At 57.0% G+C, this 25,888-nt stretch overlaps 1 protein-coding gene across 3 annotated transcripts in view; it reads left to right on the top strand.

Moving 5' to 3' along the window:
• Positions 1 to 17,593, top strand: part of KIAA0513 (KIAA0513 ortholog) — a 55,957-nt gene extending 38,364 nt beyond the window's left edge. For 2 of the 3 annotated variants that reach the window (XM_057534371.1, XM_057534372.1), the window contains 12 exons: positions 237 to 740; positions 3,573 to 3,672; positions 4,462 to 4,535; positions 7,200 to 7,270; positions 8,465 to 8,669; positions 9,378 to 9,418; positions 9,868 to 9,946; positions 11,592 to 11,669; positions 12,829 to 12,858; positions 15,700 to 15,780; positions 16,215 to 16,309; positions 17,299 to 17,593. In XM_057534371.1, coding sequence (XP_057390354.1) covers positions 406 to 740; positions 3,573 to 3,672; positions 4,462 to 4,535; positions 7,200 to 7,270; positions 8,465 to 8,669; positions 9,378 to 9,418; positions 9,868 to 9,946; positions 11,592 to 11,669; positions 12,829 to 12,858; positions 15,700 to 15,780; positions 16,215 to 16,309; positions 17,299 to 17,348 — 1,239 coding nt within the window. In that variant the 5' untranslated portion in view covers positions 237 to 405 and the 3' untranslated portion in view covers positions 17,349 to 17,593. The remainder of the gene's footprint in view (positions 1 to 236; positions 741 to 3,572; positions 3,673 to 4,461; positions 4,536 to 7,199; positions 7,271 to 8,464; positions 8,670 to 9,377; positions 9,419 to 9,867; positions 9,947 to 11,591; positions 11,670 to 12,828; positions 12,859 to 15,699; positions 15,781 to 16,214; positions 16,310 to 17,298) is intronic. The other variant, XM_057534373.1, reaches the window with a different exon arrangement.
• The last annotated feature ends 8,295 nt before the right edge of the window (positions 17,594 to 25,888 follow it).

Raw genomic sequence — 25,888 nt, 5'->3', positions numbered from 1 at the left:
GAGGTCTCCTTGCTTAGTTTGGAGAAATCCTGACGGATGGTGTGTGTTTGTTCATTGTTCGCCCACCATATAGCAGGTGTTTAACAGTAAGTGGGCAGTAGGAAGATGACATCAGCAGACAGGTGGTCCAAATTCTGGAAGTTTGGAGCCTCTTACAGGGCATTCGTGCCCTACTTCATTCCCCTTATAAGAAGAGAAGCTCTCGTGGTGATGACCTGTCTCTGCTTCCATTCCAGATGCCTTAGGGCCCCGTGGGCCGCCCCAGAGGACTCAGTCCCGGTGGCCAGCGGCTCCCAAGCAGCTCGCGTGCGCTCGGCCTCAGGCTCCCGCTGACGCGTCTGGGAACCTCGTTCACCAGCCCCCGCCCGGCATCCTTGCCGGCAGTGCCCCCCACGCCCCCGAGCCATGGAGGCCCCTGAGGTCCCCGTGGGCCCGCTGATTGACTTTGGGGCTGGGGCCAAGCCATCCGCCTCCTCGCCCCTGGAGGTGCTGCCGCCAAAGCTGCAGGGCGGGGACAGCTCCCCGGGCGAGGGCGCGTCGGAGAGCGAGACCACGGAGTCGGCAGACAGCGAGAACGACACGGGAGAGTCGCCCTCGCGCCCGTCCTGGGGCCAATACCGCCGCTCCTCCTCCAGCGAGTCCTTCTCCTCCAACCAGAGTACCGACTCGGCCAAGGATGAGGAGCTGCCGGAACTCCGGGAGTTCCTGCGCAGCTACGTGGAGAAGATCTTCTCCGGAGGGTGAGCCCCTCGCAGGGCGCCACGGGCCAGGGCTCCAGGCCTCGCCAGCTGCTGGCCCCCTCGCGGTCTCCGCCCCACCCCAGTGCACGTAGACCCCCTTGGGGAGCTTCCGCCACTCCTTCCCTCCACTCAGGGCCCTGGCTTTGCTTCCGCGGCACCTCGGGTGAGCCCCATCGGCACGCCTTCAGAGGTGGTTATTAGCTGGCAGTGAATTAAGGGCAGTACAAGGCCAGGAGGTTTCAGTTACCCGCAGCCCTTGGGACGCTCTCGGGCAGCTGAGCCTTAAGCAGCTGCTAGGATGGGGACCCACCCTTGCACCTCTTTCTGGCCTCGCGTTGGTGGTTCTTGACAGTGCGAACAAGGAGCAGTGACAGTTGTAGCAGAAGTGGGGCCTGGAGTGAGCGTGGAGGCCGAGGAGCCGGGAGTTTGTCTGATTCACGGCTGTTGCCGTCTCAGCGGCGGAAAGGGAGACACACCGCAAACTCAGTTCAGGCCTCAGGTCCTGACGGCCGGTCTTGCATCGTTCACAGCATTGCGCGAAATGCTGGAGGTCCTGCTCCTCAGATCATCTCTGGGACCCTCAGCATTGCAGGGAGGGGGGTGGGGGTGGTGAGAAATGCAGAGTCGTGGGCCCCACCTGACCCACTGAGTCAGAATCTGCATTTCAACGAGGCCTCTAGGCGTGCACGCATTGCGGCCCGCAGAGCTCTGGCTGAAGGGACCCTTTTCCAATTTCGCTAAAGCGTAAGAAGAATTTCTGCCTGTTGACGCCACGCACCGAGGGTGTTCTTTCCTGCTGAGATTTAGGCCCCTCGTTTGTTAACTGGCAAGGTTGATTTCCACCTTTTCCAGGTGTGCCTCAGTTTTCTCTGCAGTTAGGAGGGGGAAGAGTTCCAGGATCCTAATATTTGACTGTCCCCAGAGTGCTTTTATGTTTGATTTTGAATGCATTCTGGGAGAGCAGTAGATGTGGCTTCCTACTCATTTTGTTTGACTGACACTGAAATTAGTCAGCTGTCTCTGAGTACACCCAGTTAATGAAAAGGGGAGAAAGCCCAGAAGCTCACTAATTTGCCAGGAAGGCCAGTCTAGATTTGTGACAGGCAGTCGGCAACATGGAACGTGGACAGCTGAGTCAGGTGCATCTTTAAGAGCATTCCAAAACTCCCTGCAAACGCCTGGCAAATTCTCACATTTCATCTGGTGTCGGTGTTTGGGATAAATGAGACCAAGATGTTTTCTTTTCTTTTTTTTTTTATAAATTTATTTATTTTATTTATTTATTTTTGGCTGTGTTGGGTGTTCGTTGCTGTGCACGGGCTTTCTCTAGTTGCAGAGAGTGGGGGCTACTCTTCGTTGCAGTGCGCGGGCTTCTCATTGCAGTGGCTTCTCTCGTTGTGGAGCACGGGCTGTAGGCGCGTGGGCTTCCGTAGTTGCAGCACATGGGCTCAGTAGTTGTGGCACATGGACCCTAGAGCCTGTGGGCTTCAGTAGTTGTGGCACGTGGGCTCAGTAGTTGTGGCATGTGGGCTCAGTAGTTGTGGCTCACGGACTGTAGAGGGCAGGCTCCGTAGTTGTGGCACACGGGCTTAGTTGCTCCGTGGCATGTGGGATCTTCCCAGGCCAGGGCTTGAACCCGTGTCCTCTGCATTGGCAGGCGGATTCTCAACCACTGTGCCCCCAGGGAAGCCCCAAGATGTTTTCTATAAAACCTTAAATAAATGAAATTGCAGAAGCCAGTGGATCTTCAGCATTCTGCTTCCCCCTTTTAGTCATTACATTTGGGGTAGAGTACTGGCCCCCCCAAGAAGATGATGGGAAGTGGTTTGAGATCAGGTGAGCATTTTGTCCACCCTGGCGGGGGTGACCCCCAGGCCTGGGGTCCCCCGACCTTCACGCCTCACACAGAGCCATGGAGAGTCAGAGAGCAGACTGGCTCTTCAGAAGTGCAGAGGAGTGGGCTTCCCTGGTGGCACAGTGGTTGAGAATCCGCCTGCCAATGCAGGGGACACGGGTTCGAGCCCTGGTCTGGGAAGATCCCACATGCCGCGGAGCAACTAGGCCCGTGAGCCACAACTACTGAGCCTGCGCGTCTGGAGCCTGTGCTCCGCAACGGGAGAGGCCGCGACAGTGAGAGGCCCGCGCACCGCGATGAAGAGTGGCCCCCGCTCGCCGCAACTAGAGAAAGCCCTTGCACAGAAATAAAGACCCAACACAGCCATAAATAAATAAATTAATTAATTAATTAATTTAAAAAAAAAAAGTGCAGAGGAATAAGCCACCATGCCCTCCTTCCAATGGCTGGAGGTGGCGTCAGACCTCTCGTGTTTCTTGGCCTCAGTGGGTCCTGCTGAGACTGAGCACGTTAGGAATTCTTGGATCCAGTCGTTGGCTCCACACTGACCTCAGCACCAGAGATGGGGGGCAGTTGGATGAGCTGGAGAAGCAAGCCCTCGGAGAGTTAAGGAACCCTTGTGAGTACCCGACCTCGCTGAGGCAGGAGGTCGGGGGAATGCACGTGGGCTTTGGAGCCAGGAGGTCTGGATGGGGCTCCCACCTGCCACTCCCCAGCTGTGTGTGATCCTCCGAGCCAGGCTCCTCATCCTGGAAACATCTCGTCCTCATCCTCATACTGTCTCCTCTCGGGGCTGCCCGGAGGCTGAGATGAGCGTCTGCACTTGGCGGGGGCGAGTTACCGTCGGGGTTCCGTGGTGCGGATGCCGAGGGCCGACTGCACTTACGAGTTCCTCTCCTTCCTCTTTCCCTACTGTGGCCACTTTTGTTGCAGAGGATTAAAGCTTTCCTGTCTTTTCCCTTTGCCCTCTTTTCCAGGGAGGACTTGGGCCAGGAAGAGAAAGCCAAGTTCGGAGAGTACTGCAGCAGTGAGAACGGCAAAGGCCGGGAGTGGTTTGCCCGGTACGTGAGCGCCCAGGTAAGAGGGGTGATGCCGGGCTGTGGCGTGGGGCAGCCCACCCGCTCTGGAGAAGGGAGATGAGGAAAATGATCCCACAGACAAAAGCGTAAAGCTCGTCTAGAGATATTATAAAGTCTAATTCGAATAGTGGAAGATGCCCCACTAGAAAGGAGTGCTGGGCTGTCAACCTCATGAAATTCCAGAAAAGTTCGTTTTTTTAAAGACAAGCACATGGGCTATGTCCACACATGTTTTTATTAAATAACCTACAATATTCCATTTTTTGTAAAGATAAAATATTCAAGAGAGTGACAGCCATGTATGTAAGCTCAGATAAACAGTAAGTTTTATCAACAGCCAGTAGGTTCTTTTTATTTTTTTCCTGTAAAGTGGATTAAGTTTTTCGTTTTTAAAGTATTTTTTGTCACAAATAATTTATTCTTCCGAGAAAAACTAGAAAATACAGATAAGCAAAAACAGAGAAACTGCCCATACATCACCCACCCAGGAAACAGCCAGCGTTGTCATCTTGCGGTCCCATCCCTCTGTACTTTCCCACACGTGGGTGAGTGCGCGAAGTTCCTGGTTTTAAAAATCTCACAAGGAGACGCAGGAAACACCCGAGTGATGGTCGGGGGAGCGGGGGGCAGCCCTCTGCTGGGTCCCGGTTTCTGGGGAGCAGGGCCTGTCCTGGGCTCGTGCCCCAGCTGTGTTCAGAGATGCTGGGCGGGGAGAGCACGCAGCCCCTCTGCGCTGGGTGCACCTCCGCCAGCGGCCGCCTGACGCGGCTGCTCTCTTCCCGGACAGCGCTGCAACTCCAAGTGCGTCTCGGAGGCCACCTTCTACCGCCTGGTGCAGTCCTTCGCGGTGGTCCTATTTGAGTAAGTGACGCTGCGCCTTAGCGCCTCCACCCTGACCTCCGCCCTGACCTCTCGTCCTCCCTCCCTCCCCACCTGGGAGACCCCAGTTGTGAGAATTTGCTCCCCCTCCCACCCTCCCCGTGGCGGCAGTTGTGACCAGCATCTCACGGGGGCGGGGAGTGAGCGGTCCCCATCTGCCAGCAGCGATCAGGGGACCGTCAGTCTCTTCCTGCGGGTCCCGGGACAGGCTGTGATTACACAGCGGCCCCACCCTCCTCCGGCTGAGGTCTGGGGTTCTCTGGATTTCCCGTGGTGAAGTGCTCCAAACCGGGTCACCGCCCACTAGTGAGATGGTTGGATGGCATCGCTGCCCTGAGTTCTCATGAGGCGCCCCTGGGGCCTTTTATCACGGAGGACAGCGTGGGCTGGGGAGAAGGGCCCCCCACCTCCGTGTGGCCGGGGGGGCCGGCCACCTGCCTTGAGGGGCTCCTCCTCCTGAGGCCCACGGCTCTAGGACTCCTGACCCTCTTCCTACATCCTGACGTGCATCAGAGCCGGACGCGCCCTCCACAGTGTGATCCGGAGCGGCCGTGTCTGCCTGGGGGATCATGGGGGTGAGGGAAGTGCGTGGGACAGGGAGGGGAGCTCTGACCCTGATCTGACCTTCGGTTGAGCCCGCTTTCCCCCCTCACCTCAGTGTGGCCTTGAAGCAGGTCCTGGTCCCCTGGCTTAGGTTGTGGCCTCTTCTCCGTGTCCCTTGTGTCCTCCCAGGCCTGAAAACCCCTCCTTTCCTGTTCCCCTTCTTCTCCCAACAGAAATGTAGCTGCTCTCTTGACCTTAATTCCCTGTCTCGGCGTCTCCCCACCTTTCTCTCTCCCCCATGAACACGGGGCATGTACTGGAGGAAAATGGCCAAAAGAGAGGAGCCCCTGTTTTTCCTGCACTTGCTCAGAATGTCCCAAGTTCAGGGTGTGCTCCCCAGGGGTAGGGGGCGGGGATCTGGGTCTGGGAGCTAGTGTGGGTGGAGGGACGAGAGGCCCTCGCTGAGGTGGCCAAGGGCCCACGCTTGCTTCAGGAGCTTCGGTAAAGCAGCCCCAGGGGGTCGGGGGGTCAGTGTGGCCTCCTGCCCTGAAGACTCTTTGACCTCCAGACATTTGCATCCATATTGTTCAGGAACCTGTATTTTGTGTAGACGGTGCCTGTCCACGTGGTAACGTGCTTACCTAATTCTCAATTTTTCTTCCAGTTTTTCCTTAAATAAGCAAACTGGTAGGCGGGGGGGTAGTTAACCTCAAGTTCCAACCCTGCCAAAGCACAGAATCTTTTCATTACTTTGTCTGTGAGCGTATATTTTTTTATATGGTTACCAAAAAAAAAAGAACTTACAGAAATTTAGTTTTTTAGATTATTTTTATGTTAAAAAGATAAACAAAAATGGCCCTTATCCCACCGTCTAGATAATTTCTGTTGGTTTTCTTTCTTTAAGTAACACTAGTCCAAGGTGAAAAACTAAACAGGAAAGGAAAGCACATGAGGGAACAGGATGGAGAGGCACGGAAGCCTAAGAGGGAAAGAAGATGTTCTTTCACACCCCGTTCTCTCACTTTTGGTCCATCGCTCAGTGATACCACTCTTAATAATGCACATAGCAGCAAATAGATCTTTTTTCTAAAAAGGCAGTACTGTGCATTTGCATTCAGTGCTGCATCTGTAACAGCTCCGAGGTGTCCTAATACATGAACGTACGAAGGTACCATAATTAATTCGGCTCCTGCCCTGTTGATGGGCATTTAGCTGACTCCTCATTTTCTTCTCTAATTTACAGTGCCACGGTGGATAGCACTGTAGATTTTGCCACTGTAACAGTACAAATTCTTAGTGGCAGACAGACCCTCTTTTTCAAGTGTTTCCCCCCTTTTTTATTTGCTAAATTGAATGGATCCATGTATATCTCATACTCTCAATATAGTAAGTGTGATATAATATAGTAAGTATTAATATAATCCTTTCTATTTGTAGGACATCTTTTAGCATAGCAAAGGTTCTGGCGCGTAATACTTTAATTTGATTTTCAGCAAGTGGTGTAGGGTACGTAGGTATTCATGTTCCCAGTCATTCTCAGAGTGCCGTCCCTGGGCCAGGAGCCTCAGAACATCAGCTTCCCAAGGCAGTTTGTTAGAAATGCACATTCTCAGGCCCTGCCCCAGACCTGCTGACCCAGAGGCTCCGGGGTGGGCCCAGCAATCCACATCTTCACGCGCCCCCACCCCCGTCCCCCCTGCCAGGTGACTCTGCTGCTGCCCACATCTGGGGGGTATCATCTAAGTCACTGCTCATTCCTGAGAAGTAGGGGTTGGAGGGGGCCAGCGGTTTAAGCCTGAGACCTGAGGCCCGACCTCCAGTTCCGGGTCTGCTCCTTGGGGTGGGGCCCTGGCTATTCCACCTTGAAAGTGAAAGAGGCCAGGCTGATGGATGGTGAGCGCCTTAGTGCCCCAAATCAGACCCGCTCCCAGGCCAGGTGCCTGGACCCAGGGGAGTTCTTTCTGTGGCTTCTCCTCTGGAGTGTCTGGGGAGTGAGGTGCTAGTTTAGAGGTGTCTGTGAAGCATGCTAGTCTTGTCTCAGGAACGTGCAGAGAGAATCCGGTGGAAGGATCCGTTAGCCAGTCACCCCTCTTTCCATTTCAGGTGTCACCAGATGGACGACTTCGGGCCTGCAAAGAACCTCATGACCATGTGCTTCACCTACTATCACATCGGTGAGACCCGGGGTACCGCTTACGTGGAAGGCAGACCTGTCACCTTCCAACGCCACGTCAAGTGGGGATTTCTTAAGGCAAAGCTGTGAGGCATCCAGAAAACAAAGGGAGCTGATATTAGGGCGGGAACAAGGAGGAGGGAGACCCCTAGAACGGGAGGAGAAGAACGGTCCCCAGCGTGGGTCAGGAGGCTGACGGTCCTGGCTGGGAGGACACGAGAAAGTAGACACACGGGCAGGACATTTCAGGGTAGACGCAGGGCTCGTCTCATGTTCTGGCCAGATGTGACACAGGGCCAGCTGTGGACGGGGGTGCGGTGGAGCAGCCCGGGGTCTGGGGCAGAGCGCGGGTCGAGCTCTTCGGGCTCGTGGCCCTGGGGCCTCCTGGTGCATCGCAGCCGGGGGCAGCTGGGGGGCTCCCCGTGTTAAGCTCCCTGGGCTGTGACCACTGGCACTCGTTCAGGCCGCCGTGAGGAGAGGGTTGCTGAGGGCTTGCCTGCGGGCTGGAGCTGGGTCAGGGCAGCACAGGCACCAGTGGGTTGGCTCTTGTGGTGCCTCCCCTACCTCTGCAGCTCAGCTTCATCCTCTCCTCACCTCAGCAGCCCACCCTCTCCCTGCTGCTCTGTGCTGTTGCAGCAGCTGCTCTGACTGCCTTAGCGTGGAGCCCTTTGATCTGGGGAGGGACACCTCGGCCCGTGGGGTGCCTGGGCCTCGGTCCGGTCCGTGCACAGCCTTAGGAAGGGACATACCTCTTTTTCCCTCGCTGCCCTTCTCTCACCGTCTCCCACGTCCAATGGCCTCCCTGTTTCAGGACCAGCCCAGGTGCCAGCCAGGCCGTCTGGAGTCCGCACGCCCCCTCCTTCCACAAGGAGAGACTCTTGTGTCTTCCTCCATCACTTTGTACGTTACACTCTCCCTGTGTGCGCTGCTCACCCGCCCTCTGGACTTGGTGCTTCTCTGGGGCTGGATCCCTCCCTGTTTCCTCTGCAGCCCCTGGTGGCACCTGGCTGACTTGTACACACTAGGTGCTCAGCGACCGCCCGAGAGGGCAGGGGCCCCGGCTCTCCGTGTGCTCATGGGCCTCCTGAGCCTCTTGCTTCCCACCGCCGCCGTGTCTGGCGATGGCGGAGGGAGGTGGCCCCGGCCTCCGTGGTTCCAGTTGGCTCTCATCCCTGCTCTCTTCCCCTCCCTCCAGGTAAACCACACCTGCTCCCCTCCGAGTTCAAGGAGAAGCCGGCCGGGAGCATCGACTCCTACTTGAAATCGGCCAATAGCTGGTTAGCGGAGAAGAAAGACATCGCCGAGCGGCTGCTAAAGAACACGTCGGCCAAGACGGAGAACGTCAAGGGCTTCTTCGGGCTGGAGACCAAGCCCAAGGGGCCCCTGGCCAGGAGAAGCGAGTGAGTGTCACCTGCGTGCGTCCCTCCCCGACCATGGGTGTGACAAGGAGGCCACGCTGGCCCGGTGACGGGAGCATCTCTGCACCCTCGGCCGTCACTGGGGCTTGAGAGCTGCTCCTGGGGGCAGCTGCCTCCCCACCCTCCAGTTTTCTGGGGCTTCCAAACTCTGTTCCGTTTGCTGACATGCTGGCATGCTCCCCGTGGGCCCGTGTTTCTAGGACCAGAGAGGAGCGTGTGGAAATTGTCGGTAGGCAGGAGGGGAGTTACACCTGCCTCCCTGCACCCCGCCTCCCGCTGCCGTGAGAGAAACCGTGTTCCCCAGGGCAGCGGTGTTCCCATAGCCGCTAGGGGACCCGCGGGGGCGGGGCCGCTTCAGACCAGTGCAGGAACCGAGACTTCCACAAAGCAGGGGCACCCTGTGGTCCCCGCCGTCCCCTCCGACGGCTCGGTTACAGCCAGGCCACTTGGCTTTATTCCTCCTTTGGTCTGGACAGTCTTGGATGCAGAGAAAACGGCACAAAGAAGCCTGAACAACGCATCTCAGTTCTAGAAGACTGGCAGGTGGTACATGTGGCGTTGATTTCATAAACACGTTTTCAGAGAACACCACCTTCGATTTACACATTGGTTATGAGGCATCGTCCCATTTCAGCAACGTAACAGGGTTCTTGGGGTCGTTTTGTCACTGCTATGGTTTCTCTCCCCAAGGGAGAAAGAGGGCAAGCCCCAGGAGAAGCCGCGGAAGACGGGTAAGTGCCTGCCTGTGCTCGCGGGGCCGGGCGGGGCCGGGCGGGGCCGCAGCAGCGCCACGGGGCCTTGGTCCCGCCCGCGGTGAGCCGCAGGTCCCCGGACGCCTGGGCCTCCAGCTCCCCCGTAGCAGGGGACGCTGCCATACTGCGCTCTGCTCCGGTCTCTAACCGCTTACTGAATTTCCACGGAAAAGCCGCCTCTCTGGGGATCAACTCCTCATCCCAGGGGAGTCAAGGAGAGTATCCCCAGGGGTGGGGGAGGTGTTCCCGGGACGCTCCCTGGGGAGGAGTCCTCAGGGCCAGGCCTGAGGGCCGCAGGGCAGGTGCCATGGAGTTTCCGCTGCGTGTTTGTGTGACCTGTGGGACGATGCGGGGCCTGCCGGGAGGGTCACTGGAGTCGGGGGTGGGGGGGGTGTCTGCCTCGCTCAGTCTCCCTCCCCCTCCCGCAGTGACTGTGTGCAGCCCAGAGGAGGAGAGGAAGGGGGAGAAGATCTACCTGTACACACACCTGAAGCAGCAGCCCATCTGGTAAGGCCACCCTCAACCTGTGTCACCAGCACCCATGTCTCCATCAGAAGTGAAGGCCACTCACGCCCCCTAGGAGAGCCAAAGGAGAAAAGATGGGCGAGGATGCAGGGAAATTGGAAACTCATACACGGCTGGTGGGATCGTCCCATGCAGCTGCCACTGCGGAGAATGGTCGGGCAGCAGTTAAACAGAGTTTTAGCCCATGACCCCGGCAATTTTACTCCTGGGTAGATACTGAAAAGAGTTGAAAACAGGTACTCAAGCAAAAACCTGTGCACGTATGTTCATGACAGTGTTATTCGTAAGAGCCCGAAGGTGGATACACGAAATGTGGGCTGTCACTCAGCCACGTAAAGGAATGAGGCACCCACACCTGCCACGACGTGGGTGGACCTGGAAAACATTCTGCCACGTGACCCAGGCCAGACACAAAAGACCACGTAGCGTATGTACACAAAATGTCCAGGAGGCAAAGCCCTGGAGACAGAGCAGATTGGTGGTTGCCAGGGGCTGGGGGAAGCCGGGAGTGCGGTGATGAAAATGTCCCGGAAATGGATAGTGGCGATGGTTGCAGAATTCTGTGAATATACTAAAACCCACTGAATTGTGTACTTGAAAAGCGTGCATTTTACGGTATGTGACTTATATCCTAGTACAGCTGTTCTGTATATGTCAATAATGTACACACGTGACGGTCACGGTTGCAGTGGGAGACCAGTGGTCAGGGGACATCTCGCCCTCTGTCTTTCTCTGAGGACGCTCTCGTCCCTCTGAAGCCTCTCCATCGGTGGCTTTTATTTCCTCACAAGTAGGCGGTGTACTAGCACCTGGAACCCGAAGGGTGTCAGACGTGCCCCTCCTGCGAGGATCACAGTGTAGCGGCGGTGGGAGGGCTTGGTGCAGCAGAATGGGGCTTGTGGGGCACGCGGCCGGCCAGGGCTGGGCTGCAGCTGTCCCGAAGCCTCCGCGAGGAGGGCCCACCCTGCGGGGCCAGCCTCGGGTGGAAGCAGGGAGAAGGAGCCCAGCAGCCCCGGCCCCACTGTCCGTGATTTAGCTCGGGCCCGTCTAGACTCAGCTGCTGTCTTATCATGCGCAACAGGGCTCAGCCCCACTTTTCTGTACAGAGCCGGGTGGTAAGTATGTTAGGCTTTACAGGCAACCACTGCACTCCACTGCTGTAGTGCCAGGGCCGCCGTGGGCAGGATGTAAGTGGAGGGCTGTGGCTGTGACCCCATAAAGCTTGATTTACACAGACAGAGTGTAGGCCGGACTTGGCCCGCGTGCCGTAGGTTTGCTGACCCTGATCCTTGGGAAGAATGCTTCTTCCTTGTGTGTCGCTCTAAATGTGTTTGCTCTCTGCACGTGGCCTGTCCCTGCCGGGGGTTCCCATTTATATTACTAGACCCTGTTCTAGAGAAGCAGGTCTCCTCAAAGCCTCTGTTTCCTGTTGGGAGCCTCAAGCAGAGACAGAGAAGGGGAAATGGCCTTCGCCCACATCCTGCAGGTGGCGGCTTCCCCTTTGACCTGATGAGTCCAGGCTGAGTCCTGGGAGAGACGCACAGATGTCCTCAGGACACTTTGCCGGGTGTGGGAGGAGCCAGCTCCATTTAGGATAAAGGCACATGGGCCTTTGTCTGTCTTGCAGGCACACGCTGAGGTTCTGGAACGCGGCCTTTTTCGACGCTGTCCACTGTGAGAGGAGAAAGCGGTCTCCCACCACCAGGTAGGAGCCAAGTCCGGGCCCGCTTTGCCTCAGGGAAGAGGACCAGGGCGAGGCTTTCTTGTCCCGTTTCTGAAGAGGAGAGCAGGAGGACAGAACGGCTGAGTCGATGCGTCTGTGTTTCTTCCTCAACCCCTTGCAGCCCCGGTGCCCTGCAAGCTGCCTGAAGGGTCCCGGGCGCACCGCTTCACGGGTGGGGGGCCCAGCTTGCATGAGCGCTTCCTGCCCCGGGGCTCCGGCATGACTCGGCCTGACCCTCCTGAGAAATGCAGACTCCCACTGAGTGAAACCAACAGGGCCCCCTCGGACCCACTCTGCTTGTCTCTGTGAGACTCCAGAGTCCCGAGCTGAGACCACTGCAGCGGGACCCTGGGTGCTGGGCTCACGTCTGGGAAGGGCAGTCGCTACTGTCAACTTACTTCTCTGGGCTGCAGCTTCCCCGAGGGCAGTCTTGCCACTTCGGAAGACTCCCTTTGTAAACCGGTTCACAAAGCACTGGGCAGCGGCGAGGGCTGGGCGGGTGCTCGGCTCTCTCTGGCCACGGCGGCGAGCTAAGTCTGGTGCCTGCTGTGTGCAGCGGCGGGGCGGGCAAGGGGCAGCGGCCTCCCAGGCCTGGGTCACCTTGTTGGCCCCTCCAGTCATGGGACTTTGAGTCTCTCCTCATTGATGAAATGAATCCCCGCCTTCTCTGACCCTGGGGAGACCCCTTAACATTTCTCCTGGCAGGAGAGAGGGCAGGTGCCTGCTGGTAAGGCTTCAGTCCGCGAGCACTTGGGGGATCTTAAGTGAAATCACTTTTGGGGGGGAAGTAAACCCTATCGGGATGACCTGCCTTGTACCCCACGGTGGCCTGCTGTGGCTGTGTGTCCCGGGAAGGCAGGGGAGCACGTGGAGAGGGAGCGATGCTGGAACGTTCCTAAGGATTCTAGGGAGAGAATTCTCCGCCCTTCTGGCAGTCGCAGATGCAGGAAGTGCCTGTAGGCGAGGGGGATCCTCGTGTTGCTTTGCTCTCGGACTCCTGGGCCACCGCCCCCTGGAACCCCGTCTCCATATCCGTCTCCGCTGTGATAACCCTCCTTCCGCGCTTGCTCTCTTTTCCATCCACATATCTTGCATGACTTTGACGTGTTCCTCTGTTTACCTGTTTCTGCTGCCGCTCCAGAGGGGATGCTGGAGAGGAGGAGAAGAAGAGGTGTGTGTCCACGTGACTGTCCATGGACCGTGCGGGCGCCCTTCCGGGGCCACCGGGTCGGAGGGGAGGGGGGTGTGACCAGACGTGGGTGTGACTCGCGGCCGGTGGGCCCAGCGCTGGGACAGGCTGGCGACAGACAGTGGGGAGCTCGCCGAGGATAGAGACCCCGAAATGGTCAGGAGACAGACACGGCCCCCGAGACCCCCATGAGGCCCGGTGCGCATCCCGAGAGGAGAGGGCAGTGAGGTCCAGCAGGTCAGCTCCAACCTTGAGCGAGTCCAGCCTCCATGGGCCACTCTGGCCCTCCGAGTGGACCCCGAAACCACACCCTTGGGTTCCCTTGTTGTGTGCTCGGTCATCGATCCGGGCTCAGGAGCCGCAGGTCAGGCCAGAGGACCTGTCCCTGCAGTCATGCCTGGGGGCCCGTGGGCTCTGGCAGACCCTCGCCCACTCTGACAGGTCTGGGGGGTCCCGGAGGAAGGACAGCTGCTTCCTCCCCCCGGCCACTGTGTGATGTGAGGCCTGTGTGTGTGAGGGGGTCCCCTGAAGACAAAGGTCTAGAACAGGCTATTTCCTGCGAGCCCACGGTGGGGTCTGACTTCAATTGTTTGAACTTGATATGTGTTCGATATCTTGGTAAGATATTTTTAGAGTGAAAGGCCTGCCTATTCAAAATATAGTTTCTGATTCAGTGCTTTTTTAAAATTTGGTGGAAATTTCCCAAAGCATGCTTCCTTTAATCAGTGATGTATTTTTAGTGCTTATTGTTTTCTGAGAAATCTGGTTTTTTTTAATGCAGGCTTATTATGGCTTTAAAAGGAGCATTTAGGCATGGCAGCTACCTCCGTTCCTAAAAAGCCCCCAAGTTCCCACAGACTCTCTGGGGGGCGGGGGCGTGTGTGTAATTAACCAGCCTTCCTGGAGCAAGGCTTCCCAGCACCACAGCCGAGGCCCGACAGGGCTGGAGCACCGTGACCTCTGAGCCCCACGAGGGGAAGTGAGCCTCCAGGCCTCACAGGACTCCTCACCCAGAGCAGATGTGGTCTGGCCATGCACATCCCAGACCTGACCCCCAGGACACCCCGAGATTGGGGGCTGGGGGTTGTCTCTGGGTCCTTGGGCAACCTTGTGCCTCCAGCATGATTCCTCTTTGGCAGACTCTGCCGACAGCAGCATCAGCACCCTCTCTGTTCTCAGAGGCGGAAATGCCCCCGTTTCAGGAGGCTTCCTGTTCTGTAAGCTGCTGGACACATCCGAATTCCCACTGTGGCACTTTAGACGCACGATCTGTCCTCTTGTGGTATTAGACCTCGACCAGTATTGGGTGTTGAACTCAATTTTAAGGAATTGATTTGTTGGTAGGCATCCCCTGATCCCCAATGACCTTCTACCTCTCTCTTCAGAGATCAGATAAAACGTCCCAACTCTAGTCCTCGCCACAGCAGAAAGGCTCACCTCGTCATCTGGGTCAGGGCTGCTGTGCTGCACGACTGCAAAGGAGCCACTTCCACGTGGCCTGGGGTTGTGCAGTGCACAACCTGCGCAACTGCACCCAGCGAGCCTGGTGGTGGTGTGGGAGTTCATGTGCCTGGACAATTCTGAGGGTGACCACTCAGGGAAAGAGGATGGGAAGGAACATGGGATGGGATTAGCATAGTGCCTGGAAGCACATTCCAGGTGTCTTCGTGGGTGTCCTGTCAGCAGGAGGAGACTGGGAGACTGACAGTGCCGCCTCTGTTGCGCCCTGGTGTCCCGTGGCTCCCGCTCAGCCGCAGTGGCACCAGTAGCCGCCCTGGGCTGGGAGGGGGGAGAGGAGTTAAGAGTCGATGTTCTCGGTTCTGTTCCTCTTCTTTCAGCTTCTCCATCGCCCTGACCCCTCACCCCCTCATGCTGCCTCTTCTCTCCCTTTTCTTCTGTCTTCTTCCTCTCACCCCTGTTTCAGTCAGACTCCGTGTCCGGAGTGTAATTTTTAAGGGGAAATAGGCATCTGCCCACTTCTCAGGTGGCCACGCGCTCCCGTGCCCCGGGGGGATGGAGGTGGAGTGGTGCAGTGGCTTACGGTCCTGGGTCACTGGGGACAAGGGTGCTCGGCCATAAGGGGAGGGGCTGACGCCCTGCAGGATCGGGCGGAGTTGGCTCTCACTCAGGGACACCGAGCTCAAAAAGAGCTCAAAAGAGCACCTTCCCTGCCCGAACCCTGAGCGCTGCGCTCCTTCACGGGGAGCACGTGGAGCCCCGCGGGCCGTGGTCCCTCCTCGTTGGGTTTCCCAGCTTTGCTTAGAGGCTCTGTGCCGTCTTCACCGTGCTCACGGGCCGTCCCCGCGCCCTACGAGGCAGCCTGGGAGCAGAATGAGCGGCAGAGGCGGGCCGGCCTGGCGGGCAGCGTGTGGTCAGAGGCCGCAGACCCCCGCCCGAGGGCCTGCACACAGCGCGGGGCCCAGGGCCTCCTCACCGGGCTCCTGACCCCTGCTCCGCCGGCTTCTCGGCACGCCTCCCCGCCGGTGACGCGGGCCTCGGCCTCCGCTGTCCCTGAGCCGTAGAGAAGGGTGTGTGGGCAGCGTTCTCGTCTCCTGGAGAATGCTCCGGGCAGCCGCTCAGCGCACACTGTCTCTGGGTCCTGAGCCTTGTCTCCGCCAGGAGAAGGTGACGAGCGTGGGTCTCGGGCCCCCGGGCAGAGGGGCAGCCTTCGGGCAGGCTTCCTAGAAGCAGCGCCAGCAGCTCTTCGGCAGAGGTGTCCCCTCTGCGTCAGGGAGGCCGGCACCTGTGGGTCAGAGCAGGGGAGGGCCGAGCGGCGGGGGTGTGGGCTCTGAAGCCCCTCCCCTGCCCCTCCTGTGCTTGCAGGGAGAGGTGGTGCCACATGACCCAGGAGGAGCGGGACGACAGCCTGCGGTTCAACGAGAACATCACCTTCGGGCAGCTGGGGTGAGCGCCAGCGCCGGCCTGCCGCGCCCCCGTGACCCGGACAGGGCCCACGCCCACCCCGGGTCACCCAGGAGATGAGCGAGCGGGGCGGTGTGAGGAGGGGCCGCCCGGTGAGACGCTCCTACCCGGGGGCTCTGCTGGGGGAGCGCCACCCTTATGATGTCACACGTCCCTGACCTCAGTGTCACTACCGCTGTGCGTTCTTAAACGGCTCAGAACGCACAATTCACTCCATTTGGCCCTGACTCCGGTTCCCAATTAGTCCACCCCCTAACACAGTTTCATGGTGAGCAAGGCTGGCCGATGAGGCGACTTGGTTTTACATCTTTCTGTCGATTCCCCGGCCCGGTGGGCTGCATGTCGGGCCCCGGCTCCCTTCCCCTCGGGAGGCAGGAGGAGTGCCAGCTCACGGCCGTGTCCCCCGCCCCCCCCAGCACATTCACGCACAACATGCTGGCGTTCGGGCTGAACAAGAAGCTGTGCAACGACTTTCTGAAGAAGCAGGCGGTGATCGGCAACCTGGACGAGGGTGAGTGGCGGCAGGGCCGGGGTTTCAGGAGCAAGTGCGCTGCGTGCCGGGATCCCCACCCCGCTCAGAGGATTGTCCCTGCTGTAATTACAAATGGGACGTTAAACGTGCCTGTCTGCCTGCGTGCGTGGGACACTTTTCCTTCCATTTGGAGACCCAGTCATGCTCGGTAGGGCTTGCCCGGGTGGGGCAGGATGGTGCGGGGCCCACCAGGTCAGTGCTTACAGACAGGGACCAGGAAAAGATATAACTTGGTGCTCAGACTCTGACCTTAAAAATGGGCAGACTCTGGCCCTGAGTTGCCCCTCCTTCTAAATGGCCACCACATGGCCTGCCTTCATTCCTTGAATGACACTGCTGCCGGAGGTCTTGGGGGAGCGGCGGGGGTCTTGAGGTCTTTCCGGGATCTCTGACTTCCGTAACGGAAGGGGACACGTTGCTGATGTCAGCTTCCCTAATCGACAGCTGGCCTTTACGCATCATCCCACGTGCTACAGAATGCTTCCTCCTTGTCCCCTGAAAAGTCTTCCACTTAGACATAGATTTGTACAGATCAATATTGTTTAACAATAAAACTCCATCCTGGACCAGGTTAAAGAGGGCCAAGGACAGGTGGCCTCAGGAGGTGCCCCTGGACAATCTCAAAGTGCTGTCACCAGCCCCACCACTCATCACAGGGCAAGAACACTGCCCCCTCCACCCCGTGACCCCTGTGTGGCCTCCAGGACCCACGCCTGGCTCCCATGATAGGGTCCATCCGCCCCCACCAGGCTTCCCGGGGGCCTGCGGGGCTGCCCTCTGGAGCATCATTTCCATGGGAAGATGCATCCTGGTTCCAAGGAGCCCACTGCCAGGCCGAGGGCACACCTTCAGAAGCCCACACTCACCATGTCCGGGAGGGCCTGCTTCGTTACCACCCCGAATGAGAAGGACCTGCCTGTCCGTGTCGCCGTCTCTCTCGCGAGGAATAACGTTGTCTTCTCTTGCAGAGCAGTACAAGCTGCTGAGTGACCACATCGAGCAGATGGCCACCGAGTAGGCCTCGGGAGGTGGCCCGAGGCTCCCCCAGGAGGACCGTGGGTGCGCGCCTCCCTCCCGGGCCCACGGCTGGCTGTCACCCCCCCCGCCCCCGCATGACATTGGCAGCACCAGAGCCGCCCCACACCGCCCTAGAACTAGCGGTTAGAAGAATCTGGTGGCCTGTTTTCCCTGCCTCCCCTCTGCCTGTGTCTGCTCCCCCATCTGCGTGCCAAAGTGTCCCTGGGATTACACAGCTAACACCGAGGTGACTGTCCATATCCCCGCGTGGCAGGCCTGCGGCGTGGGACCGAGGGGGCGCAGGAGGGAGGATGCTGGGTCCAGGATGGGCACGGCGTCCATCGTAGCCTCCTGCGGGAGAGGCTGGGGCGCACCTGGGAGGGTAGGGAAGGGCAGCTGTGGGGTGGCACGCGCCAGTGACACAGGGCAGTCCGGAGTGATGATCGGGGGGCCCCCTGCAGGGTGGGATTGGGTTCCTCCTACAGTGGGGTTCCTGCTGAGCGGGGGCCAAGCAGAGGGGGCGGGGGCCTCTGAGTGTCGGTCCACGGCTGGTGCTGGCTCTTTCCCGGGTCCGCTCTCCGTGCAGCAGGGACTGGAGTCCCACGAAGCTCCAGGAGGAGAGGGACACCCCCTATTCCAGGATGGGAGAGAGACCGGGGCAGAGGACGTGCTTTCCCGGCTGCAGAAGGCCCGGCCACAGTCAGGGGTGTGGGCGCCGGGAGACGGCACGGCTCCGAGTGGCTGTGTTGGACCCACGTAGCACGCAGGTGTCTGTGTCAGGCCGTCTGAGATGTTCCCACTCAGCCAGCAGCTTGCTTCTGGAGTGGAGAAGCTTCCGCCCCTTGCTCCCTGGGAGTAGCTTGGGGCCATCAGTCCCGTGACGAAGCACAGACAAGAGAAGCTTCTTCAGCAGCTTCAAGACAACCGCCCTTTCTGAAAGCAAACAGTGCGGCTCTTTATTTCAAAAAAGACAAAAGAATCTGTGTCAGCGTTACAGGCACCGTGGCAGAGGCCGCTCCTGGCGGTGACTGTGTGAGGCTGGGTAGCGGGGGCTTCGGAGGGTCGGGCCCTCCACCCCGGCCGCCTGGGGAAGCCTGTACCTTCCGCCACCCGAGCCCTTGGACCACTTTCCTGCGGACTCTGCAGACACCCCCTCGCCGTCTCAGGTGCCGGGAGCCGGGGCTCTTCCCCCCAGGTTTGTACCAGGCACAGCTGACCAGCCCGAGGGACTGCAGTCTGGCCAGCAGGCCTCCAGCATGCCAGCTGCCCTGGCGAGCCCGGTTCCCCCGCCCCAGCCCCAGCTCTTGGGCGCTGACCTTGACGAGGCCAGCGGGGCTCTGTCCTTCCTGCCTTGGTCCTTCGTCCCGTGTCCCCGCTCCACCTCCTCCAGCATGACAAACACACGCCTGATACCCAGCCCTCCAGCCCTCCAAGGTTCCCCTCGTGGGGGATGCCTCCCTGGAATGTTCCAGAGCAGAGCGTGCATTGGTTGAGCCGAGGAACGCACATCTGGGTGATCGTAGGAGAGGTGACAGGGAACACGGCAGGACCCAAGTGCGCCGGTGTGGGCTGCTCCTCCAGGAGACCTGGGGGGCTGGGGCTTCAGAAACCCTGCTGTTTTCACAATGGTGTGTGTGCGTGCGTGTGTGTGTGCGTGTGTGTGTGGTGGCAGCCTCTCTGGCCATGTCACTAAACAAAGCACAGCTGTGTCACCAGTTTGTTTGCCTGTCCTGTGCGGGGCGGGTCACACAGGCTGGAGCGCCTCCATCCGACGCTGGGCCCAGTGATAGGACGAGTCTCTACCGAACGTGTTTCAGAGAAATAACATCAAGCTAACGAGTGTGTGGGCCCCTCCTCCAGTGCCTCCTGAAGATAACGCAGCCCCTCCTGAGACGTTCAACCACGACCCCTGGGTGCGCTGTGCTCCCCCCACCCCCATAAGAGCAGGGCCACGCGCCCTCACAGGGCTGTCCCCCCGCGGCTGCGTGTCGTTGGCTTTCTTAGTGGTTAGTTGAAATGCATTAAGATTTTATTCTAAGGTGCCCAAAAGACTTATCCTTGTACATAGAAGATTTTTGTACGGACATCGGATCCAGTCTGATTTCTGGAGGGAGACAGTAGGTTCTGGGTCTTTCCAGGGGTGCTGGGGAGCCGGCGGCTCTGTCCCCCCAGGGTGGGGCGGGAGGGCCCATGCAGCCTTGGAAGGAAATGCAGCTTTGACTTCTTCGGGCTTTTCCAAGCACTTTAACTTCAAGATGATCTTGAGACCTTTTTTTTTTCCATACAGGCCTCTTGAAATAGCAGTTGAAGGTAGAAGCAAGGGTTGCTTTGGGTTTTTTCCCCTCCCCTTGTTTGTATAAATCTAGCTCCTAAGAGTAGAGTCTGACCCCAGAAGTGCTGCCTGTCGCTCTCAGCCCCACGAGGGGACACTGCCAGAGACCGTGGGCCTCGTGGAGTGACCGATGTCGAGGTGGCTCTGAGGCTGCTCTGCTGTGTCCTGGTGGCGTCTGCCTTTGGCCGAGCATTTCACCTTAGAGTGTCTAACCACTGTCACCCGGAGGACGCACGGCGTCCCTAGCAGGAGCCGGCAGCTTGCGTCGCTGACGCTTCCTCTCTCTGTGACACGGTCTTCCCTCCGAGGCCCGCTCAGAGCAGACAGATACAGGGCGGGCTCTCAGGTCCGAGCGCGGAGAAGTCTCACCCCGCTGTACACACAGGAGGCTTTGGAGAAAGAGCTCTGGTGGCCCTCCCTGTAAACTCAGGACCCTTAGACTTGGGGCAGGAAGCGTCGGGTCATATCCACGAGGAGAGTTTCCAGTCCCAGTAGGTTCACGGTCCCAAGCCAGGAGCTTCGAAGGCCTGCGTTAGCAATGGCATTTCAGTCTCCTGCTGTCTGCCCTTCAGGGCTATGTGAGTCGTAATGAGCCAAAAACAACTAATTCTCCCAAGTAAAAAGTACCCTGCTTTGGAAATAGGATGATGTCGAGATGTGGCTTTGTACGTCTTCAGCCTTTGTTGCAGTTTTAGCAATGTTGTTAGATATTTAAGAGGGGCTGTGCTAGTATTCAGATCATATCTACTGTGTGTGCGCGTTTAATCAAAGGCAAGAGAAGCAAGTTCAGATATTGTAAGTTCTTTGTACAGTGAAAGGGAGTAGACCATCATTTTCCTATTGCCAAAAGGGGAAAAAAGCAGACCAAGGAGCTCTTAAGTTGCCAAAAGGAGGGCTGGAAAGAGTCCAATTCGTAAGTTTTGTGCTCCAGCGAAACCCGGGACGGTCAGGGTCACAGGCAAGCCCCACGCTGGGTTTAGGGCAGAGACCCAGGACTGGAGTCAGAGGTGCCGCCTGACCTTTCTCTTTCCTCCTTCCCGGGAGCTGGAACCAGTGGAGCCCATACTCACCTCTCCCTGCCCAGTTAGACCGTGAAGTTCATTGCCGTGGAGAGAAGGTGGTAGCCTAGAGGGTTGCTTTTCCGTCGGCTGTTTTAAGTGGGTTAGTTTATCACCCAGAGCACTTGGTATTGCAGCCTCCCAGCATGAGAAGCACAGTGTTCACGCCACAAGGGGGCTTGCGAGGAGTTTTGTTGAACCCAGGTGACCGTGACCAGCAGTCAGGGCTGCAGCTACAAGCCTGGCCTTCCTGGGCGTTGCTGCACCCCGACGAGTTGGCTTTTCAGTTAGGGAGGATCCCAGCAGGTCGGTGCGGTTAGATCAGCTGTATGGCCAAATTACCTACAATTGAGACAGCTGGGCCGCCAGGGGCCTGAGTCACTTGCCAGAACAGCAGGGAGCTTGGGAAGCAGGGGGAGGAGGGCCCGGCCCCAGTCTCGGGCGACGGGTAGCAGCCAGGAGGTCCCAGGCCACCCCGCTGGCCACCCTCTTCCTCAGCCACAGGCAGAGCTGTGGGGCTGGGGGCCCATGGCCCCTCGGTCCCCGGGTTCTTCTCGCAGCCCTCCCACCCCCGGCCTTTTAGCTTCCTTGAACCACCACTCCTGCCACTCAGCCATCTCCCTGTCTTCCTGCAAATCACTGATTCCTTTTTACGATTCTTGAGGGTGAGTTTCGCTAGAAAAGCCTTTGAAGCTGAGTTCATACAGGGGAATGGCATCGGTGACAAGTGCCCCTAACTGGCTGGCGTGTGACGTTCAGACCTGGGCTGGAGCCAGGCCTTAGTCAAGTCACATGTCCCAGTACGTCCTTGTCGCCCCGTGGCCAGGAACAGGCCTGTGTGGGTTCTCCAGGTGGTTCCCACCCAGCAGCACCCTCAACACCGAGACCCTCCTCGTGGCTGGCTCCCCCGGCCTCGTTCTGCTGCCGTCTCCCTGCAGCCCCTCCCCAGCAAGCGCCTCGGGTGGCCGGCCCCCCTTGTCCCTGGGTGTTCTGGCGCTGGCCTGTGTCCCTGAGTTGGCTGGTCTGTCTGAGCTTGAGACGAGTGAAGGGCTGCGGGGGGAACCTTCCCCCTGGCTGTGTCCCCAGGAGTCAAGGGGACACTGCTCCCGCTCTAGAGTTCTTGGTGACTATTGGAGAAGGAAAAACGCGTCATTTCCAGGAGAGTGTCAGGATGGTCTGGCTTTGCCCATCTTCCCATCACTTCCTGCAGGACCTCTGTGCCGGAGGGGGTGACCCTGCATCCTCGCTTGTCCTGCAGGGTCAGAGCAGGGCGCTGTCGCTGGGCGCCCTCCTGAGCGGCACTGAGGGCGTCGCTGCGCTGGAAGGAGGGCCCCTGCTGGTGATGCCCCTCGGACCCTGGGGGACTGTGCCTGTCCCCCCACCTTGGTCCTGGATGGTGCACTCGCGAAAATGAAAGGGACGTGCTCAGCAGGCCCCGTTCCCACGCACAGGCCGCACACGCGGGCCCTGATCTGTCCCTGTGCTGGAGGCTTGCTTAGGTTCCCGTGGACGCCTTGAGAAGGACGGGCTGACCACTTGAACAGCAGGAAATGCTCGAACTCAAATGGCAGGTACCTCCCCTTAAGATGTGTCAGCTCGAGAGCTTCGTGGTTCTAACTGTGGCCTCTGGGGCTTCAGGAGGGTCTCCCACGTGCATCCCCTGTTTCTCTCCCACCCGTTGGTCTCGGACCTGAACTTGCCTTGGCCATATCCACGCATTGCCCTTAGTGGCCCAGAAGTCGGGGTCCGTGATGCAGGTATGTTATATGTACACTTATGCAATTTCGTGTCCCACGAGGTGATGTTCTACAAACTATATTTTCAGGTGGAGAAAGTTTCAAGGTCGAGCTCTCAGAACAGTGCTAAAATCAAAGCTGTTTCCTGTGAAGAAAAAAAAAAAAACCGTCTATATATTTCACCTCAGATTGTCAGAAGGCAGAAACTGAAATAAATTATCTTAAAAAAAAGAAGTCAGTTGAATTTTTGTTTTCACATGTCCGTGAACACATTTTTTTTTTTACAGAATTTGCAATCTTCTCAGTGACGACAGAGAAAACACCTTTTTCTAGGGTCAAATAGACGTTCTCCCCACTTAGGCTGAGCAGCTGGGTCTTGTGCAGACGTGTGTGTGTGTCGTGGCCAAACTGATGGGCAGAGGGAGCTTCCGCTGAGTTACCGCCGGGGGTGTGTTAGTGAACGGAGGGGCCTTGGCCTCCAGGATGCCTCCAGCCCCTTCCAGCTGATATTCTGGTCTTGCCTTTGAGCCTCAGCTGCCTCACTTCTTGCTTTTGGGGGTCGGGGGGCTGTGAGTAGAACGCAATTACCACCCCCGCCTGACACACACAGGACACCTTCATCATCCCTAACAACTTGGTTTGACACATGTATTTTGTGAAATGTTGGGCTTTCTTTTTTTCTGATTATAAGAGGTCAATAGCCATGTTGTAACTCTCCAGACTAACAGATCTGGGAGGTGAGCCTGAGAACCAGCACAGGGCCTAGAAGAAGGGTCCTTGGTACCCGGAGCAGTGGACTCAGTTCCAGGGGACCCGGGGTGGGATGGTTCCCAGGGCGAAGGTGCAGGCAGGTCCCCCAGCCCTGGCCTGGCCACCTGAGATGGGCTGGGGTATGTGCCCTGATGCTCAGTGGGGCGGGGGCCGGACTGCCCTGTCCCTGGTTCTCCCACCCAGCCTGGAGGACCGGCCCGGGTGGTAGAAGCCTTCACACCTGACTTTTCCTCTGGTGCCAGGAGAGTCCAGCAGCTGAAGGCCAGGGGCTGGATTCAGAGGCAACTCCTGGTGACAGGGAAGGACCCCTCTGAAGGCAGCAAGGACCCTGACGAGCACGGGGTGGGGTGGCCCTGGGAAAGAAGCCTGGGTCCCATTCTACCTCCCCACGAACCCACTGCGTGCCTTTTGCCAAATTGTTCTTTGAACCTCAGTTTCTTCATCCATATAATGGGAGAGAAAACATCACCCATCCGAGGCGGTTCCTGCGAGAAATGCAAACGTGCTTCTCACTCCAATCTCTTTCCTCATTGTCCCGATGAGGAAATAAATCAACCCGGGAGATGTACCTGTAGGAAGGGTCCTGCCCATTTAAGGAAAGAGAAAAACGACCAAACTTCTCTCTAAATTTTATAGGAATCCATTTAAAACATATTCTTCAAAATTCATGACACTAAATATAAAAGAAATTTAAACAATTAGGCATTCAAATGGTGTTTCTTTGTAAATTGTAACCTTTCTACTTCTGACTTTATTGACGCTTAAAACTGTACTGAGACTTCCAGGGCACCCTGATCATGTAACCCTTTTGTCCCTTAAATTCGTGCCAAGCACCTCTGTCTGCAGCCACCTCCCCTGCGCAGTGCCACAAACGCTTCTGCTCCCCTAAAGAAGCATCTCCCCTCTTTCCATATTTGGAACAAGCCTCTCACTCATGAAGTCATCTTTCAATGTCACAGGAAATGACCGCAGGTGCTCTCTTTTCTCCTGTACTCAGATCCTGCGTGAGTTGCACTGGGAAGCAGTGGGGTGGGTTTGTCCTCAATGCCTGGGACTCTGAAAGCAAGAGACCCCAAAAGTTATGCTTCTTCCACCCCTGCTCACCCCACCTCCCACCTTCTGGGCCCCAAAGAGAGGAGCTAGGAATTTTGTCCCTACTCCCAAGCGACCATGAGCACAGAGAGAGCCAGGGAAGCTCTTGGCCGATGTCCACCCCTGGAATTGGGAACAATTGGTCTCTTCGGGGTGCTGGGGCCAGAGAGGGAGGGGAGAGGCCCCTTGTGCCATCAACTTACCTTTAATGAGCCTCTACTATGTGCCAGGCGCCACCAGGCTCCAGGACCACAAGATGAAGAAGCAAGGTCATTTTCCTTCAGAAACTATCAGTGGGGTTCAGACACAACTGAGGTTAAAAAAAGGTACATTTGTGTGTGTCTGTCTGTGTGTGCATGTGCACACATATATATGCTTAGAGTATGAAAATATAACAGATAAAATATATACTGTAAAATGTGATGATATATAATACAATCTATGATAAGGTTATTTTGTAAATTATTATATAGGAAATATAGAATGTTTTAGTTATTTTTGGAGTGAGTGTCCTTCCTGGTTGAATCAGGGTGGGCTTCCCAGAGGAGGTGCCTTGGAGTTGGATTTTGGGTAATAAAAGTCACTGTGGCGAAGACGTTAATCCTGCAATGATCCCATGAGAAAGGTTTGGGGTATTTTTAATTTAATTTAATTTTTTATCGAAATATAGCTAACTTACAATGTTGTGTTAGCTTCTGGTGTACAGCAAGGTGATTCAGTTATACATATCCATATTCTTTTTCATATTTTTTTCCATTATATGTTATTACAAGATACCCCTGTGCTATATAGTAGGACCTTGTTTATCTATTTTACATATGGCAGTGTGTATCTGTTAATCCCATACTCCTAATTTATGCCACCCCCCTTTAACCCTTTGGTAACCGTAAGTTTTTTTCTATGTCTGTGAGTCTATTTTTGTTTCGTAGATCAGTTCATTTGTGTCATATTTTAGATTCCACACGTAAGAGATATCATATGATATTTGTCTTTCTGTCTGACTTACTTCACTTAGTGTGATAATCTCTAGTTCCATCCATGCTGCTGCAGATGGCATTATTTCATTCTTTTTTATGGCTGAGTAGTATTCCATTGTATATAGGTACCACATCTTTATCCATTCATCTGTCAATGGACATTTAGGTTGCTTCTGTATCTTGGCTATTGTATATAGTGTGCAAAGAATATTGGGGTGCATGTATCTTCTTGAATTAGTTTTCTCCGGATATATGCCCAGGAGTGGGATTGCTGGATTATATGGTAACACTATTTTTTAAAGAACCTCCATACTGTTTTCCGTAGTGGCTGCACCAGTTTATAATACATTCCCTCCAACAGTGTAGGAGGGTTCCCTTTTCGCCACACCCTCAAGGAAGGTTTTGTTTCCCACTTTCCTGATGAGGAAATCATGGTACCTGCAGTGGGGAATGAAATCAGGGGCCAGCTGGCTCCAGAGCATAGCGTTTATCCTGAACGGATGCAGGACGTCCTCTCCCTGGCAGAAGTCTCTAGGAGGCAGCAAGAGGTGAGCTGAGAGCCGAGTGACCCAGAG

The sequence above is a fragment of the Balaenoptera acutorostrata genome, chromosome 19 (assembly GCF_949987535.1).
Source record: "Balaenoptera acutorostrata chromosome 19, mBalAcu1.1, whole genome shotgun sequence".
Taxonomy (NCBI): Eukaryota; Metazoa; Chordata; class Mammalia; order Artiodactyla; family Balaenopteridae; genus Balaenoptera; species Balaenoptera acutorostrata.
Note: the sequence above shows the minus strand (reverse complement) of the source record. Positions and strands in the feature narration are given on the sequence as shown.